General features: G+C 36.3%; 3 protein-coding genes and 1 long non-coding RNA gene across 8 annotated transcripts in view; 3 read left to right on the top strand and 1 right to left on the bottom strand.

Annotated features, from left to right (window-relative positions):
* The first annotated feature begins 440 nt into the window (after window positions 1-440).
* On the top strand, window positions 441-1,365 carry LOC119078842. The gene is made up of 4 exons (XM_037186548.1): window positions 441-521; window positions 585-745; window positions 971-1,154; window positions 1,213-1,365. The coding sequence occupies exons 1-4, from the start codon at window positions 493-495 to the stop codon at window positions 1,247-1,249; spliced, it is 411 nt and encodes a 136-aa protein (XP_037042443.1). The 5' UTR covers window positions 441-492; the 3' UTR covers window positions 1,250-1,365.
* Window positions 1,366-1,791: 426 nt separating this feature from the next.
* Window positions 1,792-3,113, top strand: LOC119078843. The gene is made up of 3 exons (XR_005088074.1): window positions 1,792-2,288; window positions 2,354-2,672; window positions 2,869-3,113. It is a non-coding gene; the product is annotated as an uncharacterized LOC119078843 (long non-coding RNA).
* Window positions 3,114-4,249: 1,136 nt separating this feature from the next.
* On the top strand, window positions 4,250-5,776 carry LOC119078841 (cyclin-dependent kinase 1). The gene is made up of 5 exons (XM_037186547.1): window positions 4,250-4,673; window positions 4,746-5,025; window positions 5,091-5,314; window positions 5,381-5,483; window positions 5,552-5,776. The coding sequence occupies exons 1-5, from the start codon at window positions 4,525-4,527 to the stop codon at window positions 5,693-5,695; spliced, it is 900 nt and encodes a 299-aa protein (XP_037042442.1). The 5' UTR covers window positions 4,250-4,524; the 3' UTR covers window positions 5,696-5,776.
* Window positions 5,777-12,924: 7,148 nt separating this feature from the next.
* LOC119078838 (stress-activated protein kinase JNK) overlaps window positions 12,925-20,606 on the bottom strand; it is a 54,685-nt gene continuing 47,003 nt past the window's right edge. For 3 of the 5 annotated variants that reach the window (XM_037186540.1, XM_037186542.1, XM_037186541.1), the window contains 4 exons: window positions 18,027-18,224; window positions 17,639-17,903; window positions 15,445-15,788; window positions 12,925-15,383 (listed from right to left, as the gene is read on the bottom strand). In XM_037186540.1, coding sequence (XP_037042435.1) covers window positions 15,243-15,383; window positions 15,445-15,788; window positions 17,639-17,903; window positions 18,027-18,224 — 948 coding nt within the window. In that variant the 3' untranslated portion in view covers window positions 12,925-15,242. The remainder of the gene's footprint in view (window positions 15,384-15,444; window positions 15,789-17,638; window positions 17,904-18,026; window positions 18,225-20,606) is intronic. The other 2 variants (XM_037186544.1, XM_037186543.1) reach the window with 1 other exon arrangement.

Raw genomic sequence — 20,606 nt, 5'->3', positions numbered from 1 at the left:
CGAAGGGCTGATCATAATATTCCCACTGCCCATCTTCGAACTTAGTCTCACTATTTCAACGACACCTTTCAGGGATAAAATTTTTTGTAAATGGGATCTGATTTACTCAAGATATCTGCATCGATTAGTCTGATCGCGACTTCTAAATGTTAAACTCATTGACTTGTGCAAAACCGAGCCTATCTAGTCGATTGGCTCTAACTGATCCATTCTTTTTCAGGTAAAACTAAATACAAAATTCAAACCTTTCCTCGCTCTCTCTACTTTAAGCCACGTTATTATGAATTAATGCGAAGCTTTCATAAAAGATTTACGAGTTTACAAATACAATTCGTTTACCTACACTATCTTTGTTGAATGCTAATACGCGGAAAAAGGAAGATAACAACCAAATCAATGAATCGCTGCTACTTTTCGTTTATTTGTCACTTCAGTCGACACCACCATATTCCATAAAAATTTAAAATTGTGACAAAATTCTGCAAGTACAAAATGTCGCTCACATTGGTCACCGTAATGCTGTAGCTTTAAATCACCATACTTCGTACTTCTCAAGAAAATCATAACATTTTTGTAACCCGCAGATACGCCAGCCCTACTTTTGGACCTAATTTACCTGCATTAACTATCGGAGGATTAAATGACACGGAAATGCTTGACTTGAAAACGATCACGTCACTCTATCCGGAAAATAGCGAAATAGAAATGTATGGAACATGGTCGGTTAATTTCCGATTGGGTAACGGTAAGTCCGGAAACAAGACAAAAAGGTTACAGTGAAAAATCAGTCATTACCTACCATATCGAAGAAAAAAAATTAGTTCGAAAGCTTTGGTAAACTCACCGTTTTTCATTCTTCACTTTTCGTTCAAATTTTTGAAACGAACTTTAATGACTGGTTACATCGCATTTCCACTCGTCGACTGTATTTCTTTTGTAAATACATGTAAATAATGTGTGGATGCTTCAGTTACTAGCGGAACAAACAGTTGGATGGCACTACCTCCTGTTCATACAGTGGCACCATTTATTTCTCGAATCAAAACTTGGGGCTACAAAATAACATTTTACAATTGTTATACTCACAACATACAATTTGATCCATTAGGAAATACTGTGTGGCCGATACTGTCCTACACATGGATGCTCGAAAAGTAATTATTTTTGTGTGAATAAAGAAATGTCTTTTTTCTGATTTGATGAATATTCCAGAGACTCCGAATTAGCTGAGCCTCCCCGTGAAAACTAAGCAACATCTACTCCTAACTATGAAACTAATGGGAGTTCGGCTCCTACGAAAAAATATGTATAATTGAAAGAACGTAATAATTATTAGAATTTTGGTATGTTTGACGCCAGAAGTAAGTGCAATTATAGTTATTTACGTATTTATTGTGGACGGTATATTTTAGGCATTTTCACGAGTTGTAGCCCGAACGAAATGCCTAAAATAAACCGTACACAGCAGCCTTCGTTTTCGTCCCCAACACATGAAATAGTTCATTAAGTCCTTGGTTCCTCTTGTTGTATTTCAATTCTCAGTGTCAAAAAAATCTTTTTGAGATCCTCCCGTGACAGACGGCAAGCATACGACCAGTATTATTATTGGGTCTATTACTTCCATCGATCAAAGTTTTTTAATCGGTTGACCTCAAATCTTGTACTTCAATTGTTTTAACATACATTTTACTATATAAAGGACCATATTACCCAGAGCTTGTCATAATTCGTGTCTTGTCGTCGTTATAGATGTATGTGACAGGTTGACCTAAACTTTTGTGAACAGACTGACATTGCCACCCAACTTTCTAGTAATCTTAGTGTTGTTCACTACATATTCTGTCAGTAAATTTTCATTGTGCCGGGCAATAAATAAAACAAAATTTTCGGTTTATGTCGCGTACTTACCTATATACTCTGTCACATTACATTAAAATATGGAAAGTGTCTTTCTTACCAGCGGTCATCCAACAGTCCATAATCCATTTCTGATGACCTTAAACATTTTCAATCAAATTCTGGGCGACAACGAACGATTCATTCTGGCTTCGAATCAATGCGATGTAAATTCCACATTTTTCAAAGACGCTCAACATCGTGTTCTGATGGTGATAGCGTACACTGTTGGAGAAACAATAACGGTGGGCTGTCCAGATAATTATTGGCGGACGTCGCACAGGTCTAGGTACCATACAACCCATACGACCACGAAGATCCGCACGAAAGATACAGTATCAATACACGACGCATTTGGCCACTTGTTACTCACGGCAAGTGGGTATCGTCGAGTAAGAGGAAACGGTATAATATTAATTTAGACTTTGTTTACGAAACTTCCTCTATAAACAACCAGTCAATGATGTCAATAACGTCTGGAGAGCCGCTGATGACTATATATTGTAATACACAGACTCTGGGCACACTTTGTGGAAGATCATTTTTCCTAAATAGTCTGATTGCGAAGGGCTTTCTGGGCGAAATACTGTTTTTCAGTCAAAGGGGAAGTGAAGGTGGCAACACGTGTTGCACCTGCGGCTATACCACGACAGCAACAGAGTTCACGTTCCTATCGAATGGGGTGCAGCTAGCACGTATCGAAAGACACGCTGCTGAACACACGGCAAATGAATTTACGAACTAAAGTTGTTCTAATATTCGCCGCATACTACTTGGTAGGTTCGCATCATTTAAAAAGTATATACAACGCACTTCAGCCATGAGTGATCGTTGTGACAGCTGCCAGAGTACTGTTTTGAAGGAAAATTTTTCCCAAATTTAGAGTTTCAGTATTCTATTTAGAGTATCACTCATGCTAGAAATGCGTTTGTCCAACATAAACTACGGATTAAAATAAGATCCGGTTTTTAGTATCATGAATATTTCGCCGAAAGTCGATACGGAGCAATTGGTTACCGGGGAGAGGATAAACACCAATGGACAATCACAATCACTCTTATTGTTATCGTCGTTATTCTATGTTTCCTTGTAATATTTCTTATTTCAGAATATTATTAAACTTTGTCATTTCACATTTAGTGTATGAACACTTCAAAATATTGAAATTAAGCAGAATAAATTACGCCAAATATTTGAGAGCTAATTACCAAAAATTACCTGAAATTCCCAAAAAATTGTCAATTTTGGTTTTTCTTTGCTTGTGCATAGTCTTTGAACTTTTCCTTATGTCTTACGAGCATTTAATTATAACAATGCAAAGAAGAAAAAAATTGGAATTTTTTTAGGACTTAGTACTATTCCTGTAGTTATTGATATCTGTTATCGATATAGCGACGTCAAAAAAAATAAACGATGATCTCTGGCGATAATAATTTTTTGGGCTTTGTTCGTCACCGATAAGGACTCGCTCTCAGAATATACGCTATGAATCTGATCTTTGACAAGCACTGCCTGGACACAGTAGGTGTCGATACACGGTAAAAGTTGAAAAGTGTTTTCTCGGGATAATTTTACACTAATATAAACTAAGATGTCCTAACATCAGTCCGAATCAATTCTTTTTTCTAAAAACCTTGTTTGCAAGTGATTTTGGCTATTTTTCGAATAATTCGTCCCTGTGCGACCCCTAAATCGATTCAGATCGAGTCGGTCCCATAGACACTTTTTATCGGGGGACCATATAGAATGATTTTCTGCCCTGTGCCCCAAACATTTTGGCACTTTAATTTTTCCATACAATTTTGGACACATCTACTGTAGAAATTGCCATCAATTTGCATTTAAAAATTGTTAGATTTTAAGAGGTAGTAGATCAGTATATTGCATGCTTATGATGTGTTTGCTGTCAGTGTAATGTTAACGCAAAAATAATGTCGATTTGAAGTAAGACTGAGCGAAAGTGTGACCACCGCTAGTCTAACACTGTCCGATTTTAGGCCTCCTAATTTTGTAAACAAGGTGGGTGCTGCTGCTAGAGAGGTGCTTTGGCCAACTGCATGTTTCGGTTAACACATCATCTTGGTGATTTTTAAGACTGTAAACTTTAGATCCAATTAGTTCTCTTCCGACTTCTTCAAACCGAACCGTCGAATTTTTGTTTATCGAAATGTTCGTACTCCCAAGTCATTTCAAACAAGATTGAATCGAAATATTGATTTCTAAAACGAACAAAAAATGCTTGAAATGCTCAGTCGTTGATTTTGAACAACAACAAAGATCAAAATAAAGAACGCATCACACTGTCATCAAATCGACTCCCGTTGCGCCACCTTCCGGTAATTCTGTAATTTGACATTCAATAATCCACTTTCAAACGAAACGATTCAACGAATTTCATTGAAACGAAACCAACGACCAAACATTTCCCATTTTCGTTCTGGATTCACATCGCCCGGTTCAATATTTCGATTCGGTTTGTTGCGTAGAGCCTTCTGCATGTCGCTAACATTGATTTGAGCTGAATTTCGTCGTTTTTTTCGTTTTTATTTTCGTTACGATAAAGTGATCGTTCTCACATAACCTAAACATTTTGGCGGCCTATCCTTTACGGTTACAACATTTGATCAAATGGAAGATTTCGAGAAAATTGAAAAAATTGGCGAAGGGACGTACGGCGTTGTATATAAGGGACGAAACAAACTAACCGGTGAAGTAGTTGCGATGAAAAAAATTCGACTGGAATCAGAGGACGAAGGCATTCCATCAACTGCTATTCGGTATTTCCATTCGATTGGTTGTTTTTGTCGTGCATCATCGTAGTGTTTACGTTTTGCTTTTGGTAATTACAGTGAAATATCGTTGCTGAAAGAGTTGAAGCATCCGAATGTGGTGAACCTGAAAGACGTGCTAATGGAGGAGAGTAGACTGTACTTGATATTTGAGTTTTTGTCGATGGATCTGAAGAAATATATGGACACATTGCCGCAAGGGAAAATGATGAACCCCGATCTAGTCCGATCGTACATGTACCAAATAACTTCCGCTATGTTGTTCTGTCATCGAAGACGAGTTCTCCATCGCGATCTGAAACCACAGAACCTATTGATCGACCAAAAAGGCGTTATCAAAGTCAGTGGTGGCACCTGTCTTATTAGTAGCAAGAACTGTCATTCCTTCAACACCAATCGTTACAGGTAGCCGATTTCGGTCTGGGCCGTTCATTTGGCATCCCCGTTCGCGTGTACACCCACGAAATTGTCACATTGTGGTATCGTGCGCCCGAAGTACTGCTCGGATCACAGCGATACTCCTGCCCCGTTGATGTCTGGTCGCTTGGATGTATTTTCGCTGAAATGGTCACGCGTAAACCACTGTTCCAAGGAGACTCCGAAATCGATCAATTGTTTCGAATGTTCAGGTAATTTGTTTCTGCCTACCGTGGATCTGTACTGATTAACCGGACTCGATTGCATTGAAATCACAGAATTCTGAAAACTCCCACCGAAGACATTTGGCCAGGTGTGACCGAACTGCAGGACTACAAAACCAATTTCCCCTGCTGGAACCAAGTCCAATTAGAGAAACAGGTAACATTGCCGTCGAATCAAATGTTTCGCAAGCACAAATCGAACTTCCGCTTCCGTTTTGCTTTCAGGTCAAAGGAATGAGTGCAGTGGGCCTAGACTTATTAGCCCAGACACTGGTTTATGATCCGATAAAACGTATATCTGCAAAGAGGATGCTCGAACACGAATATTTTAACGGTTTCGATACACATTTGCTGGTCCCGTCACACTGACACAATTTTTATTCGAATAAGTTTCTGTCTTGTAATTCATCTGTAATTTTGCTGTTCTAATTAAATGAATTTATTCCCGGACGGCTTGACTTGTCGGTTACGTTCGTATACGGATCTTTCGTCTAAAATCAGGATTTCTTTTGGTGAAGTCTGCCTACCGAGAAGAAATCAATTGGCCGGACAGGCCTCACACATTTTTTGGTAGTTTTCCAGTTTGAGTGATTTTTAGTGGTCTGGAATCGTTTGCAGGAATGGGTTAGATATTCCAAACTGTTGTGACCTGTCGCAAATCGCAATAGCCCGTGAGGCTATTCTGGTATGTGAGATTTGAACGTAGGCTTTTACTAGAAAAAGTGCTACTGTTGCTTGAACCAATGAAAGTAAATAGATAGGTATGGCCAAACGTTCAAATTTGTTCTAGCCGGAGCACATACGGATTTGCAAGGCGCCACCTCAAACGAACTCATTTCTAGTGCAAATTTCCACTAGAAATGAGTTCGTTTGAGGTGGCGCCATGCAAATCCGTATGTGCTCCGACTTGTATGGACTGGCCATACCTACTTATCTACTTTCATTGGCTTGAACCACGTATTCATGGGAGAAATCAACGCACTGGAGAAATATTTCTACTCTGACTGTTCCCTCAGAAATCGTAGGTTCAGTACCGAAGGAGCGCGTCACTCCGATAGCAAATTTTGCCACGTGTGGTTTTTGCAACTCGAGTCGAAGGCGAAGGATACAACCACACAAGGCAAAATATTGAGTTCCAAACTATTGCGTTATAAGTTATATTTTACTCACTAACCACTTGGGAAATGCGATTTAATGCTCATGTTAATGACGTAATTACTCATTTCCCGGGGAGCTAGTGAGTATTATTATACTGTCTTCCTGGGACATTTTTTGTTGAGACTTGTGTGAAGGCTGTACTCTGAAGTTCTCACGTTCAAGCTCTACCGGGTATGTGCACATGCACCAATTTGTTATGTTCAAGTCAAGTCAAGGCGTGTGTGAAGACTGTATTTCAATGTCCTTAGAAGACAGTACGGCCCTTTGTCGACTTGGGACCAGAAAATGAAAAAAAAACTGGTTTATCGCGATCGCGGGGAATTTTTCCGTGAGCAAATTTACAACTTAATAGCGTACTGGTTAATCCTCTGCTTTCCATTACTCGAATGAGATGCCAGTGTACACCATATTATTGGTAACAAAACAAAGATGAATGAAGTCCGAGATAATTAAGTGGATATCTTCTAGCACTACTTATTGGCAAAGAGATTGTTGGAAGACACCGATATATTCTAACTCCTATTAGTTTCACTCCTAGAGTACATCATAGATGACACTTAGGTGTTAGGTCTTACAACTTACCTCTGAGCACTGTACAAAAGATCTTGCTTCGATGGTATCTCAAAAAGTAGAATTAAATCATTGGAAACTAGTATAATATTGATCATACCTATAACATGAGTGGAGCAAGCAGTATTACCACACACTTTTAGATAGATCATCCAGAGGAATAATGAGGCGCTCATCATTCAGTGTGAAGAAAAAGGTCCCTTATACTTACGTGTTGATTTGTTTGTCTAGCTGCCACACTAAGTTGGTTCTGAAGAGTGTTTTATGTTCATTTAAGAGTAATGGGCGAGGTAATGGATGCTTTGTTAAGAGCCTCCATTAGGGCGTACAATATTTTCGCTGGATATCTTTTGTCAAAAATCCTTTTTTGAAAAATGTTAGCATAAGGACCACAGATGTGTTAGCTTTAAACAATAAAATGGATTTGTTTGTGGCATGGGCATCACAATCTATTTTTGGTTGAAAGCTCAGTAGTGGTTAGTCTTGATTTCCACTTACGAAAACAGCACTCCGCTTACACTTTAAACAATAGAAAAGAAAAGGGGCGCTTTTTAGCTAAACGGAGGCGAAACGGAGTGGTTTTGTTTTGTAAGTGGAAATTAAGCCTTACTTGTCGAAAAAGGACTTTTGTAGAAAAATATCAGCGAAAATAAGAGATCGTTTTTGGGCGGCTTCCCGAACCTTGTTCGGTTATCTGTTCGGGTAAAAAAAACGGTTCGGGCTCGGGCTACGGTTCTTAATTCAGAAAAGTGTTCAACTTGCAGTTCGGTCGCTTATGTTAACAAACTCGAAGTTGAGGGGTTAGGCCGGTTCGGTCCAAAATATAATATCAAAATTACTAACATTTCACACGTTATACCTATAAATGTGGAACTATCTCTATTAGTTTTAGTGGGAATTGACTAATTTGACACAGTTGAAATGTAAGGAGAAAATCTGCTATCCACTTGTCACATGCGCTGTCACATACGGCTTATCATCTGTTATTGATAAAGACGACAAAAATAATGACAAGCTCTTGGTGATATGGGCGTGGGGTAAACTGACACACCATACAAATTGATGGTGTGCCAGATTCATCTCAAGGGGCGAGTCCGGCACAGTCATGACTTTTCGTTACATGTCGTAAAAGGCCGTGCCAGATTCCCCGATGCCGTGATACGGTCCTTTATATAGTAAAATGTATGTTAAAAAATTGAAGTAGAAGATTTGGAATCAACGGATCAAAAATACAGAGTATCGATGGAAGTAATAGACCCGATAATAATCGAGACTCGATAATAATATTGGTCATATGCTTGCCGTCTGTAACAGGTTAAAAGGATAAAAATCAACCGATTTTCTGAACCGCACAAAAAGATGGTGCGGGTTCGGGTTATGGTTCTTTATGTCAAAAACTCGAGGTTCAAAGGTTCGGTTTGGAAACTTGTTTTTGAGGAAACGTTTTTCGCAGATTTTCCTGAGTTTTCCTACATTTTCCTGAACTTTCCTATATTTTGCTTCCTACATTTTCCTGGGTTTTTCTTATATTTTTACGAATTTTCTGATTTTTTTTGAAGATTCAAGAAAATATAGCAAGTCTTTCCCAAAAATAGAATCTGCTGACAATACAATGCGAAGCGTTCGAATAGCCGAGTGTAGTTTCAGCTAAAAGTATGCCTCCTAACGAAATCGTCGATATGAGTGGCGGGAAATAATGATTGAACGAAAGGTTTTAGATGTTTTAGAAATAATTTGTTTTGTTTTTTTTTATTTTATATAATTTTTATATAATTTTTTGTTTTTTTTTCTTTTTTGTCTTCAATAAACTGGAGAAAATACTCTTCATATGAAAGGGTTTGGTTTTTTAATTTATGTTTATTTAACTTTTTTTTCTTGTTTATTTACTGTGTTAATTCGTGTGTTGTGGTGTTTATATCAAATAATTTTGTTTTTTTATTGAATGTTTTAATATTGGCATAGTTTATGACATTTTTTTTGTTTTGTTAATCATCCTCATCATCTCTTACAATTTTCACTGCTTTTCCATTTTAAGTTTTTTTTCCTTTGTTTAACTCGCTATAGAATGTGAAGTGTTTCTCTTCCATTTAATTCATTTTTGTTTTGGTAATTAATTTAATTTTTCTCTAAATTTGTGTTTAGGAAAATGTTTCCGCAATGCACAACTACAGTCGACCATATTTAGCATAATCTACCTCGATTCTGAACGATTTTTAATGGTAATGAACAGAATAACTTGTTTTCATAATCGATGTAGTTCCATGTTGCAGGAAACATTGTTTGTAGCTCAGTAAAGAAATTGATTCTTCAGCCCAACGTCGTAATTTTCCAATGGAAACATTAGGACCTCGGTCGAAAAAAAAAACGATTTTTCTAAATCAGTACAGATAGTACTATTGCAAACTGAAAGGGAAGTCCTACCTACTCCAATCGCGAAATATTCATTTTGCTTTCAGCAACAATCTAGTATGTACGCACATCGAAGGGATGCAAATCATGTATATTTTCACAACACAGGCGAGAAAAGAGTTTTTTTTTTACTCACCTCAGCTAAAACTTCGGGAGCCTTGGTTGGGAAAAACGTTGTATTGAACTCGGGAAAAAAGCTGCTATTGTTTATGACAGTATTCGATTTGTCGGATTACCCTCTCACACGAGTGTGTGTAAGTGAATAAGTGAAACACAGCTGATGTAAACAGTAGAAAGTTAAAGAACAGCTGTTGTAAATTCTGCAATACATTGAAATTTGCGGAACGTAGAACGGAAAGTATAGTTTTCGCGGGAATGTTTGTTGATCCGAGGCGTCGCCGAGGTCAATATTCACACGAAAAAGTGTCTGTTCATTTTTCGTTCGAGCTACGCACAGTACTTTACATGTTGAGGACGCCGATTGATGAAAAACACAGCCCTCGCTGCACGTACAAGCATGTATTTGAATATTTCGCATAATATTGGAGTTGGATTAAAGTTGTGTTCATGTGGTTTTGATGAAATAGAGTCCGTTTTGCGCACCAAACGCTGCCAAATTTTCCTGAGGTTCATATTGGCCACTTACGATAGAGTTCGCAGAACAGACATAGCAGCGTAACATGCAAGTTTTAGGTTTCGATTGTTAGCATCAAATTGTTTATTTGATTGAATATTTTGGTTTTCATTTCGTAATTTGGAGCATTTCGAAGTTTTCTTTTACTTAATTGGTTGTGAGGTGTTGCAGTGTCAAAAAGGATTTTTAATTTTATTTTAATTTATATTGCTTGGTAATTAAACATTTCATCTTCATCCACTTTTTGTTGATTTTGTTTGTTTCTTTCATTTTGTTTTTTTTTATTTCTCAGTTTTCATTGTTTTCATTCTGTCTATTTCTTTGTCATTTTTTATTTTAATTTCTTACAAATTAAAAATCGTTTTCATCGTTTTTTCTCTTAATTTTTTTTTGTTTTTTTTTTTTTGTTTTTGTGTTCTTTACAATAAATACCCTAATATGAAATATTAAGTTATATAAAGCGACTTTTCATTATAATGGACGTTTACTTTAAATTTTTTTTATATCTTTTCTCATGTTTGCAAGTCATTTTTTACAATGTATAGTCCCAGCCAACAGAAGATAATAGCCACTACCACCAAATCGGAGTAATCAATCAACAGATGACATTTAATGGCATCGATTTTCGACTAAATAAATCCTAGGTAAGCCTTTCACTGACGAAGAGCGTATTAATAGTACAATTCAATACTTAAATGCGGAGAAGGGACACGTTACACTATTGAATTCTCACAAAAATGATATTTCCGTCATTTTACATCCTATCCGAATAGGCTGACCATCAAAAAAGACTTCTATTGACATTGTCAACTTATTTAAAGCTAAGCTAAATTCATTCATTTTCATTTTTCTTATAATTCACTGATGTGACACATCCCTTTCTGCATTTAACTATTCACTCATCGAATCTATTACTTCATTTGATTCAACCAAATTTGGCGATTTGTTGTCCCGAATCGGGACAAACATATGATTTCTGATGTTTTAGGACCAATTGATGATCAACAAAAGACCGAACATCTTCGCTGGCTGGGAATGATCCATGCATGGATGCGGATTCCTTAATTTTGTGTTAATTTTGTTAGGTCTGAAAGAATTCATGCTGAGATCAAATTACGGATTAATTAGACAAGCGTTACAGCCAAATTAACGGATTACAAAATTGTCGATTCGAAGGAAAACGATAAAAGATGAAGAATCTATAAAATATGTCGTTGACCGGGTGTGGAACACTTTGGATCGAAGAGGTTCACTGTTGGGGATTTTCAATACATCCGACATCTGTCAACGGATTCTACTACGAAAATATTCCCGACGAAGACCTTCTACGTGATCATTTGATTGGATTAATTCCACAAGCAGAAAATTGCGAGAAACGGTAGATTATCGCAGCATCAAAAGTTTAAACTGGGAGTTTCCATCTTGAGCTCCGTCACTGTGTGTTGATGCGTGTAAGTATTGTAATTCGTGTAAATGGACTATCTACATTGAGCAACCAAAACAAAGTCTTCGGTAAAGGTGTCTACAAAATGTGGATTGTAAACGGGAATGAGTTCTGTTGATTTACAAACTCTCTACTGGCACAAACTTTTGATAATTCAAACGATTGTGGAGCCGATGGATTTTTTGTCCGGCTGGCAGGAAAGAAAGTTTGGATGAGTAAGTTATACAGTGCAGTGTCGGGTCGTGCCGTGTCTACCACATTCGGCAACTTGGACCACTCAAAATGAACTTCCAAATTCACCTCATACTTTTCGGAGTTGAATTTCTGTTGAATGACAGTTAAAGTTCCGATTGTACAAAATTCCCGATAATCTCCATGAAAACACAGCACTATGGGTACAAGTAGTCTGTCGTATGAAATCCGATTCTCGATAGAGCTTGAGGTACAGGTGGAGGAATGGCTAACAAAGTTTGCAGCAATTTTAAATTGCTTTCAACCGTTTAACAGCACGTCTCCCCCCTCTCCGTCTAGATTACTTCCCTTTAATCTACAACTCTAATCGATTAACAGAATTCGCATCAGACAGCCTGTCACAGACTTTATCAACTACTATGAACATTAGGCAGGTCCAGACTGACTCCAATGGATTCGGGCGTTGCCTGAAGAGTTTTTTTTTGTAACGAAGGACATTTTGCAAATATTAGGCATTCAACGCCGGAAGGGATTTTGGGCCCTGAGGTTATGACACAGTTTGAATCTCCCTTCATTGAATAAATAAAACTTTCAGTTGCCATTATTCCATCGTTTTTCTATGGAGAAAAATTGTTCCATTCAAATTTTCCATCTTCTTCATTAAGTCTATGGTATGTCGACTAAAATGCAGATTATTTTTTGTAGATTTTTTTGTTTGTTTGGTTATTTTATTTGTTTAAATTTTAGTTTTTTTTTCCTTTTTTTTAACTAGTTGACGGCTAGTTTTTTACTTTTTATTTTCTTAGATTTTAATATTTTTTATCTTTAAATGTTATTTTTTTTTGTTTACTTTTTCTGGTATTTAAATTAATTCAAATGTAACCCTAAATTAACGTCTAAAATTATTTATTTGCAATTTTTATTTTTCATCTACAAAAACATTAAAACAACAATTTTTTACTTTTTACTTCCATTTTACACCTGCCGTTTTTATCATCTTTCAATTTAATTAATTTTTTCATTTTAATTACAATAATTTTTTTACTTTTTCCTTTGTTTTTCATTTTTTTATTTGAATTTCTCCTTTCTTTTGAGTGTGAAATTGTTATTTTTTTTACAAATTTTCTTTATTTGTTAGAGAACTGGTGAGTGATTGAAAGTAATTTGTTTCATTTTACTATTTTGCGTTTATTTTTTAATCTTTACTTGAATGTGACTTATTGTCCAATATTTTTTTTTTCATTTTTAATTAAATTTGTTTCTTTACTTTATTGGAAAAATGCGCGCCCCCATATTGTTAAAGCCAAGCAGAAGTGGAATTTTTGTTTGTTTTGTTTTTGAGTTAGGAGTGGGAAATATACTTGAAAATTTGAAAAAATTTACGTGAATCACAGAAACGTTTATTCGAGGGATTTTTAACGACATCAGTGTTGGCTTTGCTCATTATTTACAGCTATAATGGGAAAATAATTGAAGGCAATGATGGGAAACATAGATTGATGGGATAAATGGGGAAGTTACGAGGATCTCGTTATCTGTGTGTGCACAGTTTCAATATCCCGGTGAATCATCGATGAATATTTGGTGAATCATCGATGAATCTTTGGTGAATCATCGATGAATCTTTGGTGAATCATCGATGAATCTTTGGTGAATCGTCAATGAATCTTTCGTGAATCGTCGATGAAACTTTGGTGAATCGCCAATGAATCTTCCGGTGAATCGCTCATGAATCTTCGGTGAATCGCCGATGAGTCTTTAAAGAATCGCCGAAGAGTCTTCGAATCTACGATGAATCTTCGGTGAATCGCCGATGAATCTTCGGTAAATCTCAGATGAATCCTCGGTGAATCGCCGATGAATCTTTGGTGAATCGGTGATAAATAATAGGTGAATCACCGATGAATCAACTATGAACCACCGATGGATATCGGAAGCAGTAGAATCGCTGGGAAATCTACGGTAAATCGCTGATGAATCTCCAGAGAAACAACGGTGATTTGACGCAAAATCATCGCTTCGTTCTTGGTGATAAAGTTTATGTTACGAGCCCCTGGTTTTATCTCATCTCTCTGAAACACGTATTATATGACTCGATTTCCTTTTCAGTGATCGTGAGAGTGCCTGTCAACTAGCCTGTAACTAGCCTAATTACCCTACTTATTGGAATTATGCCTTTATGAGGAGAAAATGTGACAAAATGTTCATTAATGTTCACAAAAAATATCAACGAAACTTTCGTCGAAACCCTCACTGATATCACGTCTTGTGAAGTTCCGAATGATTTTTTTTTAAAAGTTGATAACTAACAGCCGTGAATCAGCGCAGATTTTTTCACAGATAGGAGATAAAGTGACTGACATTTTTACCAAGAAAACGGATATCATCGCATAGTTCACCGTAAGCGTTTCGATTCTGACAAATTGATTCAGATATTTGGAACTTTTAGTCAATCATCTGTTATCGACACCGATCACCAAAATAAATCGAGATGATCTCTGGTTGGTGTTCTCTTATACAGCAAAACTTGTATAGCAAAACTAGTGAAGTACAAGATTCGGTATCAAACACTACGCGATACTTTGAACAATAGAAGTACTAGATTGAATCGTTTAAAAAATGTTAAACACAACCCTGACGTGACAATCCCAGCTAGAAGTTTCTGTTATATTGTAAAATTCAATAAATTGTTTGTTATGATAAACTAGAATGGTCAAACTAGAAATTTTCACTTGAACTACCTAAAGTGTGTCCGTTGGAACGAATATAAAACTGAGTAAATTTTTCGATTGTTGTTCGAAAAATGATTTTTTTTTATTCATCTTCTTTCTGTCTTTTTTTTACATGAAACCCCATTTAATTATACGACTGATGTTTGTTTGCCATATCACATACAATTATTTTATACATCGATTTACAATGAACTTTTTTTGTTTTTGTTTTTTTTTTTTTCGTAATTTCTCAGTCGGTTAACATACAACTACAATTTTTGTTTTTTGTTTACGTTTTACATAATGGAAAAATGTTCGTTGAATTAAGATGAAAATTTGGTTTGTAATTCAACGCATCAAAAACATATTTCTAGATTCCAGACATGGAACGAAAATTTAATCTCGAAAAATTTTGAACCGATATGAAGACACAAAGTCTCAGACAAAAAAAGTTTTTTCTTCCATTTCTCAATTAATTTCTGGATTTTATAAATTAAAAAAACAAATTTCTACCAATATTTACATAACAGCAAAATATTTTTTGTATTTCTTGTTACACGAGTCCCACCATTTTATTACGGACAGAGAGAAACTCAAAATTATTTGACTCAAATGTTTCTTTGTCCATGTCCACGCAAAATTCAATCCTTGCACCAAATTTCACTTCCGTTATTTATACCAATCAATCAATCATTTTGTTATCCATCCCTATCTCACTCTCTCTTTAAATTCTCTCACTCAGAAAAGAAATTATTTTTCTCTCAGAATTTTTTTTCTTCCATTAGTTAAAGCTATGCTCTACCGTGAATTGCCGTCAACTGGCTCGACATTATTGCTGCGCGCCTCATATTCCATAACTTCCTGATAGATCAGTTCCTTCCATTGTTCGACCGTATGTTCACGTTCGTCGACACTGTGATCGTATGGACCGGGTGCCGGCTGTAAAAAATTTCCATTAATTCCAACTATTCAACGGAAGGGTAGCGATTTGTTAATTTACAGTTCTGTTGTTAGCCCCTAAATTCTTAACTGACGTACTAACCAAACTTTTCATACTCACCGCATTCACTTCACTTTCATCATACCATACATGTATATAACTATGTACCAGTGCTTGGTCAACAGAAATTCTATGTTCTGGATCTACAACAAGCATTCGGCTAAGTAAATCTCTTGCCTGGCTAGCCTTTAAACGACTGTGTTCACTTGAATCACTTGGAAACAGTACGTCTGGGAATAATCGATCAAAGGCATAGCCTGCATATCTGGGTCGGTTTTCTACATAGTTTCTTACAGTTGGCTGTAATCTAGCCATAAATGATGAGGATGGTGTTCCCAATTGTTCTGGAAGAGATAAGAAAAAGGCAAAAAATTAACACAAAATGCAACAACTGGATGGCGATTAATCGGTAAAAAAAACTCTCTAAGAATGCTATTGCGATGCTGTTTTAGCGACACGTTCTGCGAATACGACTTTGATCCTTTGATCTTTTATTCAAAATCATTTTCGTAAATAACACTGTGACCAGTCTAATAAACAATAAAATTCAGACAGCTGCTCAGATATACCATTCGTTATATCACCAAAGTATTATTGTTGAGACTTGGCCTATGACCAACCGAACCAACCAGTTCAAAAGATTCTATACAACCATCTATTATCGACAAAGACGTCACAATGAGTATTTAGCTCTGACTGGTGTTGGAGAATCAAAGTAACATGATCGATGTACTTGAATCGTGAAACAACTTAGTAAACTCTTGTGAAAATACACAAAATACAACATCGGGCTCCATTCATTCCCCAGTCTCTAACATATACGACCATCTGTTATCGACAAAGACGACACAATGAGTATTTAGCTGTGACTGGTGTTCACTTATATAGCTCACATTGCATTTTGAAATTAATGAAGTAAAAGACTTTGTATCAAACACTCTGTATTACGTTGAACAAAAGAAGTAGCAGATCTGATGATTATTATTACGATGAGCTTTCCGTTTGTACGAGCTTAAGGGTCATCTCTTTTTCCATGATTCTGTTAGAGAGCAGTTCGAAGGGAACCGAAAGGGCAGTGCATGTCCGACAATATTGACGTGTTAATGCTTTAGTCAGAAGAGTTAGAGAAGATACCCATTCAATAGACGTTGTAACAACAACGCTTTCCTCGATTGAACAGCACCTCCATTCACATTTCAGATCGCTCATATAAGTGAATGGCCAATTTGAATACGTTTCGTGACATTATAAAACATGACGTTACATAAAAGCGAGTTACAACAACCTCGTTATACTTCCACCCGTTTACAATCATGTAGATGTTAATCACGGAATAAAAACGCAGTGCTTTGGCTGCAGTAACATTCCATTCGTTCGACGAATGTACATAATATTCAGTTCATGACTCTGCTACAGTGATGTCTGATATTGTGACAAATGTTTTGTACTGTGTACGAATCCCAGAAGGAATCCGTCGACAATTATGGAATTCCTTTGTTCGAATCGTTCATAGACACATTGTTGTCATTGTGTCCCTTAGTAAAATGTTGCTTTTTTTGGGTCCCGCCGATAGCATATTACATGAACACAGTAATGGCATGACGTTCTGTTTGTATAACAAAAAATGAAATGTATGAATTCTGCATTTGCCAGCTGTGTGTCGCAGACAATGTCCCATTAAACATTGATAAATGATATTTCATTGGTTGATTCGAACCACAACATACCCATTGCGTATGACAATCTCCCAAATTTAATGGAAATAACGAATATGGGATATGAACGACAAAAAGCATTAATTGGAAGCACCTGACACGATGATGGGATTCTTTTTTGCTGTTGCATTTTAAATGAAATTGTTGATGAGAATATTAGAGCCTGTCCAGAGTAATTTACCATCAGGCAATGAAATGTGACAAAACCCATAGTCACTATGCTTAATGGCATTTTCGAGTTAATAAAAATTTGTGAAAAATAAATGACATTGCCGCTGCTATAATTATGATGAGCAAACCACACAACAATTTCGTGGACTAATTTCACAGAATGTATAACTGCAATGCAGGGACTTATATGTGTAACGGTCACAGTGTTAATTTCGCAAATGATAATTAGAACCCAAATCACCTGGGTGTCGTATTGAAAAAACGAAAAATTTGTAAATTTACTGATGACCATGTCATCATGTACATACCTATAATTTTGTTCCACTGGTCAATGTGATCGGTACCGGGGAACAGAACACCACCTCGAATCATTTCACCCATTATACAACCTACAGACCATATGTCAACATTTTCTTTATATCCCATTCCGAGTATGACTTCCGGTGCTCGATAGTATCTTGTTACCACATACGGTGTCATCATGAAGGTCGTGCCGGCTGTACGAGCCAAACCGAAGTCCAATATTTTCAATGTGCAATCGGATTTCACAACAATATTGGATGGTTTTAAGTCCTGTGGATTGACACAATTTCGCATATTTATGGGTTAAAAAAAAACATTGTGCGGTGCAGAGATGGAATCACGGTTGAATGAAACACACACAAACGAAAAACTAAAAATAAAACAATTGCATACCCTGTGGATTATTCCAGCCGAATGGAGATGCTTTATCCCGCACAACATTTGATACAATAAATATGACATTCGTTCATGGTCCAAATCCATTTGTATGACCTGACATAGGTTGGCATCCATAAGTTCCATGACCAGATAAACATCTTGAAATTCTTCTAATGTGCGTTGAGGCGTGAAAGCATTTAGTAAACCAATGATCTAAAACGGGCAAAACAAAAACGTATAAGTACACAGGTTGTGGACACCACACTGGTGTGTTCTGCCGGTTTTTTTTTGGTCTCTGCATTCGGATTCAACATTTTATTTAAATCGATATGTAAGGCAGCGCACCATTGGAATAATACAAAAAATCCGAGTTTTTTTTTGTCGCTCCTCGTCTGGCATTAATGGATTTTATGCAAGTTTTATCGTGTTACATACGGTGCTAGTCACTGGGTTTTTTTTCTGCTTTTCTTTTATTGCGTACAACATGAAAGTTTCTCTTTTAAATTTATATTTAGTGATATGTCCGTACCGTTGCCGTCTCCCATCCCTTTTGACTAATAGCAGCTCAGCATTTCCAAGACGTGATTTATTCATCAAATCATCATAATCGCTTAGCAAAAAAGAAAACCTTTCTGCATGCGTCCACTTTCATCTAAATTGTTTTTCCTTTACACAGTATCCAGTACGGAAAATGTGTATAAATATATGACGATGGCCGTATACAATATCGAATCCGTACTTGAATGTGTCGTGTGCCAGATTTATGTCAGTTTGAGCGGTTTTTATGTCGACTTTTTATGTTGACAACATTGTCAGAAGAATTAAGAATGTTGGATTTTTGGATTTTTGGAGCAGCTAGTGAAAAAGGGATAAATTCGTAAAATAATATATTTTCAGGTGGTTCACACGCTGCGACGGGAGGGAATAACAACTATTTGGGATTTTGTTTATTGATTTACTGGGACTTTTCTTCGACTAGTGCGTACTTCAGGCCGGACTGGCCATTCTGTGAAGTCCGGCGATTCAAGAAGGGCTTATTTTTTATGCAAATTTTTAATTTGTGGGTCTTGAACGAATGCAGTTGTATGTAGTACAAGGGACTTTTCAAGCCAATCCAGCCCCTGGAGCTGTTATAGAAAATCATTGCGACAAATGAAGTTTTTCATTAAACACAAGGCCTTTAGGCGATTGATCAGTCTACATTTGGGCGTTTCATTCGGTATTTTCGCTGATATCTCTTTGTAAAAAATCTTTTGGAAAAATTTAAAACGAAAATAACTGCAGCAAACGTATGAGATTTCAATAAAAAGATCCGTTTATGTCAGTTTGAACAGTTTACCTAAATTTGCAACACATTAGAGAACACATTCGTGGTAGTTATTGTTATCTTAAGTATTCCTCTCAAGTTTACTAATGCTTATCTTAGCGTAAAATTCGCTCGTGTTCAAATGATTTTTCTAAAAATCACTAAAAGACCAAAATGTACACTAAACTCATTTTGAGAGTTGCCGGTGTGGACCAATTTATGGTTTATTGATCTCCTACGTTGAAACATCAGATTCATTTTTGTTTTGCCATTTTTGCTTCGTTCCATTTGATCTATTTGTTCCATCTTTTAAGAGTGATATCGCGAAATCTTTGAACAATTTGTATGGAGGACAAACTCAACGTATCTGGATTTTTTACGAGTATGGTACCCTTCGAATCCTTGCTTCATTACGAGCTCAACGAGGTATATCTAGCCTCTCTCGGAATTGTCGTTTGCGTGGTAGAGCTGCTTGAATCGGTGGTTTTCAGGTGGAAATTTTTTCAGTGACTTTATTCAAGGCTTAATATTTCCAAAGTTCTCAGTCATCTGTTATCGACAACACAGCTAAGCGATGACCTCTGATAAGTGTTCTATCATATAGTAAAATGTATGTCATAACTAAAGAAGTAACAGATTCGGTTATCGTCATGAAGCACCAGGCGTTATTTAAAACAAAAGAAGTAACAGATTTTACAATTTTAACATCTCGTCATCGTAATTATAATTGTTGAAAACTTCATGTAGGAGATCATAAAGTAAGAATACATTTTTTACGAATAAGATTCTCATTTTTCGACCATTTAATTACCATTCCTAGCAGTTTCTGTAAAAAAACATACTTTAATAGGAAAGAAACGAAATGCTTTTCTCTTTCCTCCCAGCTATACTATACATGTTCTTGTGCTATGGAATCTATGGAAAACATTTACGAATGCAACAACACCGATGCACCGGAAATGCAAATAGAAATGTTTGGTCAGGCGAAAAAAATTCTCTGCTAAAAATTATCTTTGTTAATTTTCCAACCTAATAAATCTAATAAGAAAGTTACTGAAAGTTTGACCTGCATGGGAAAATATTATGCACACGAGAAAATAACCTACCACTGGAAGATATTCTCATCGGTATAGTTTAATAAAATTCTATTCTAATAAGAATTGATTTTCTCTGCTATGATAGCAATAAACACGATATCCTGTTGCTACGTTCAAGCTCCAGCTTTAATAACTTATATATTCTGTGAGCAACTTTTTAATGGTTTTTTGTAATTATGTTAGCTAAAGTTA

This window comes from Bradysia coprophila, unplaced genomic scaffold, assembly GCF_014529535.1.
Source record: "Bradysia coprophila strain Holo2 unplaced genomic scaffold, BU_Bcop_v1 contig_297, whole genome shotgun sequence".
Taxonomy (NCBI): Eukaryota; Metazoa; Arthropoda; class Insecta; order Diptera; family Sciaridae; genus Bradysia; species Bradysia coprophila.
This window is presented reverse-complemented; position numbering and strand designations above follow the sequence as displayed.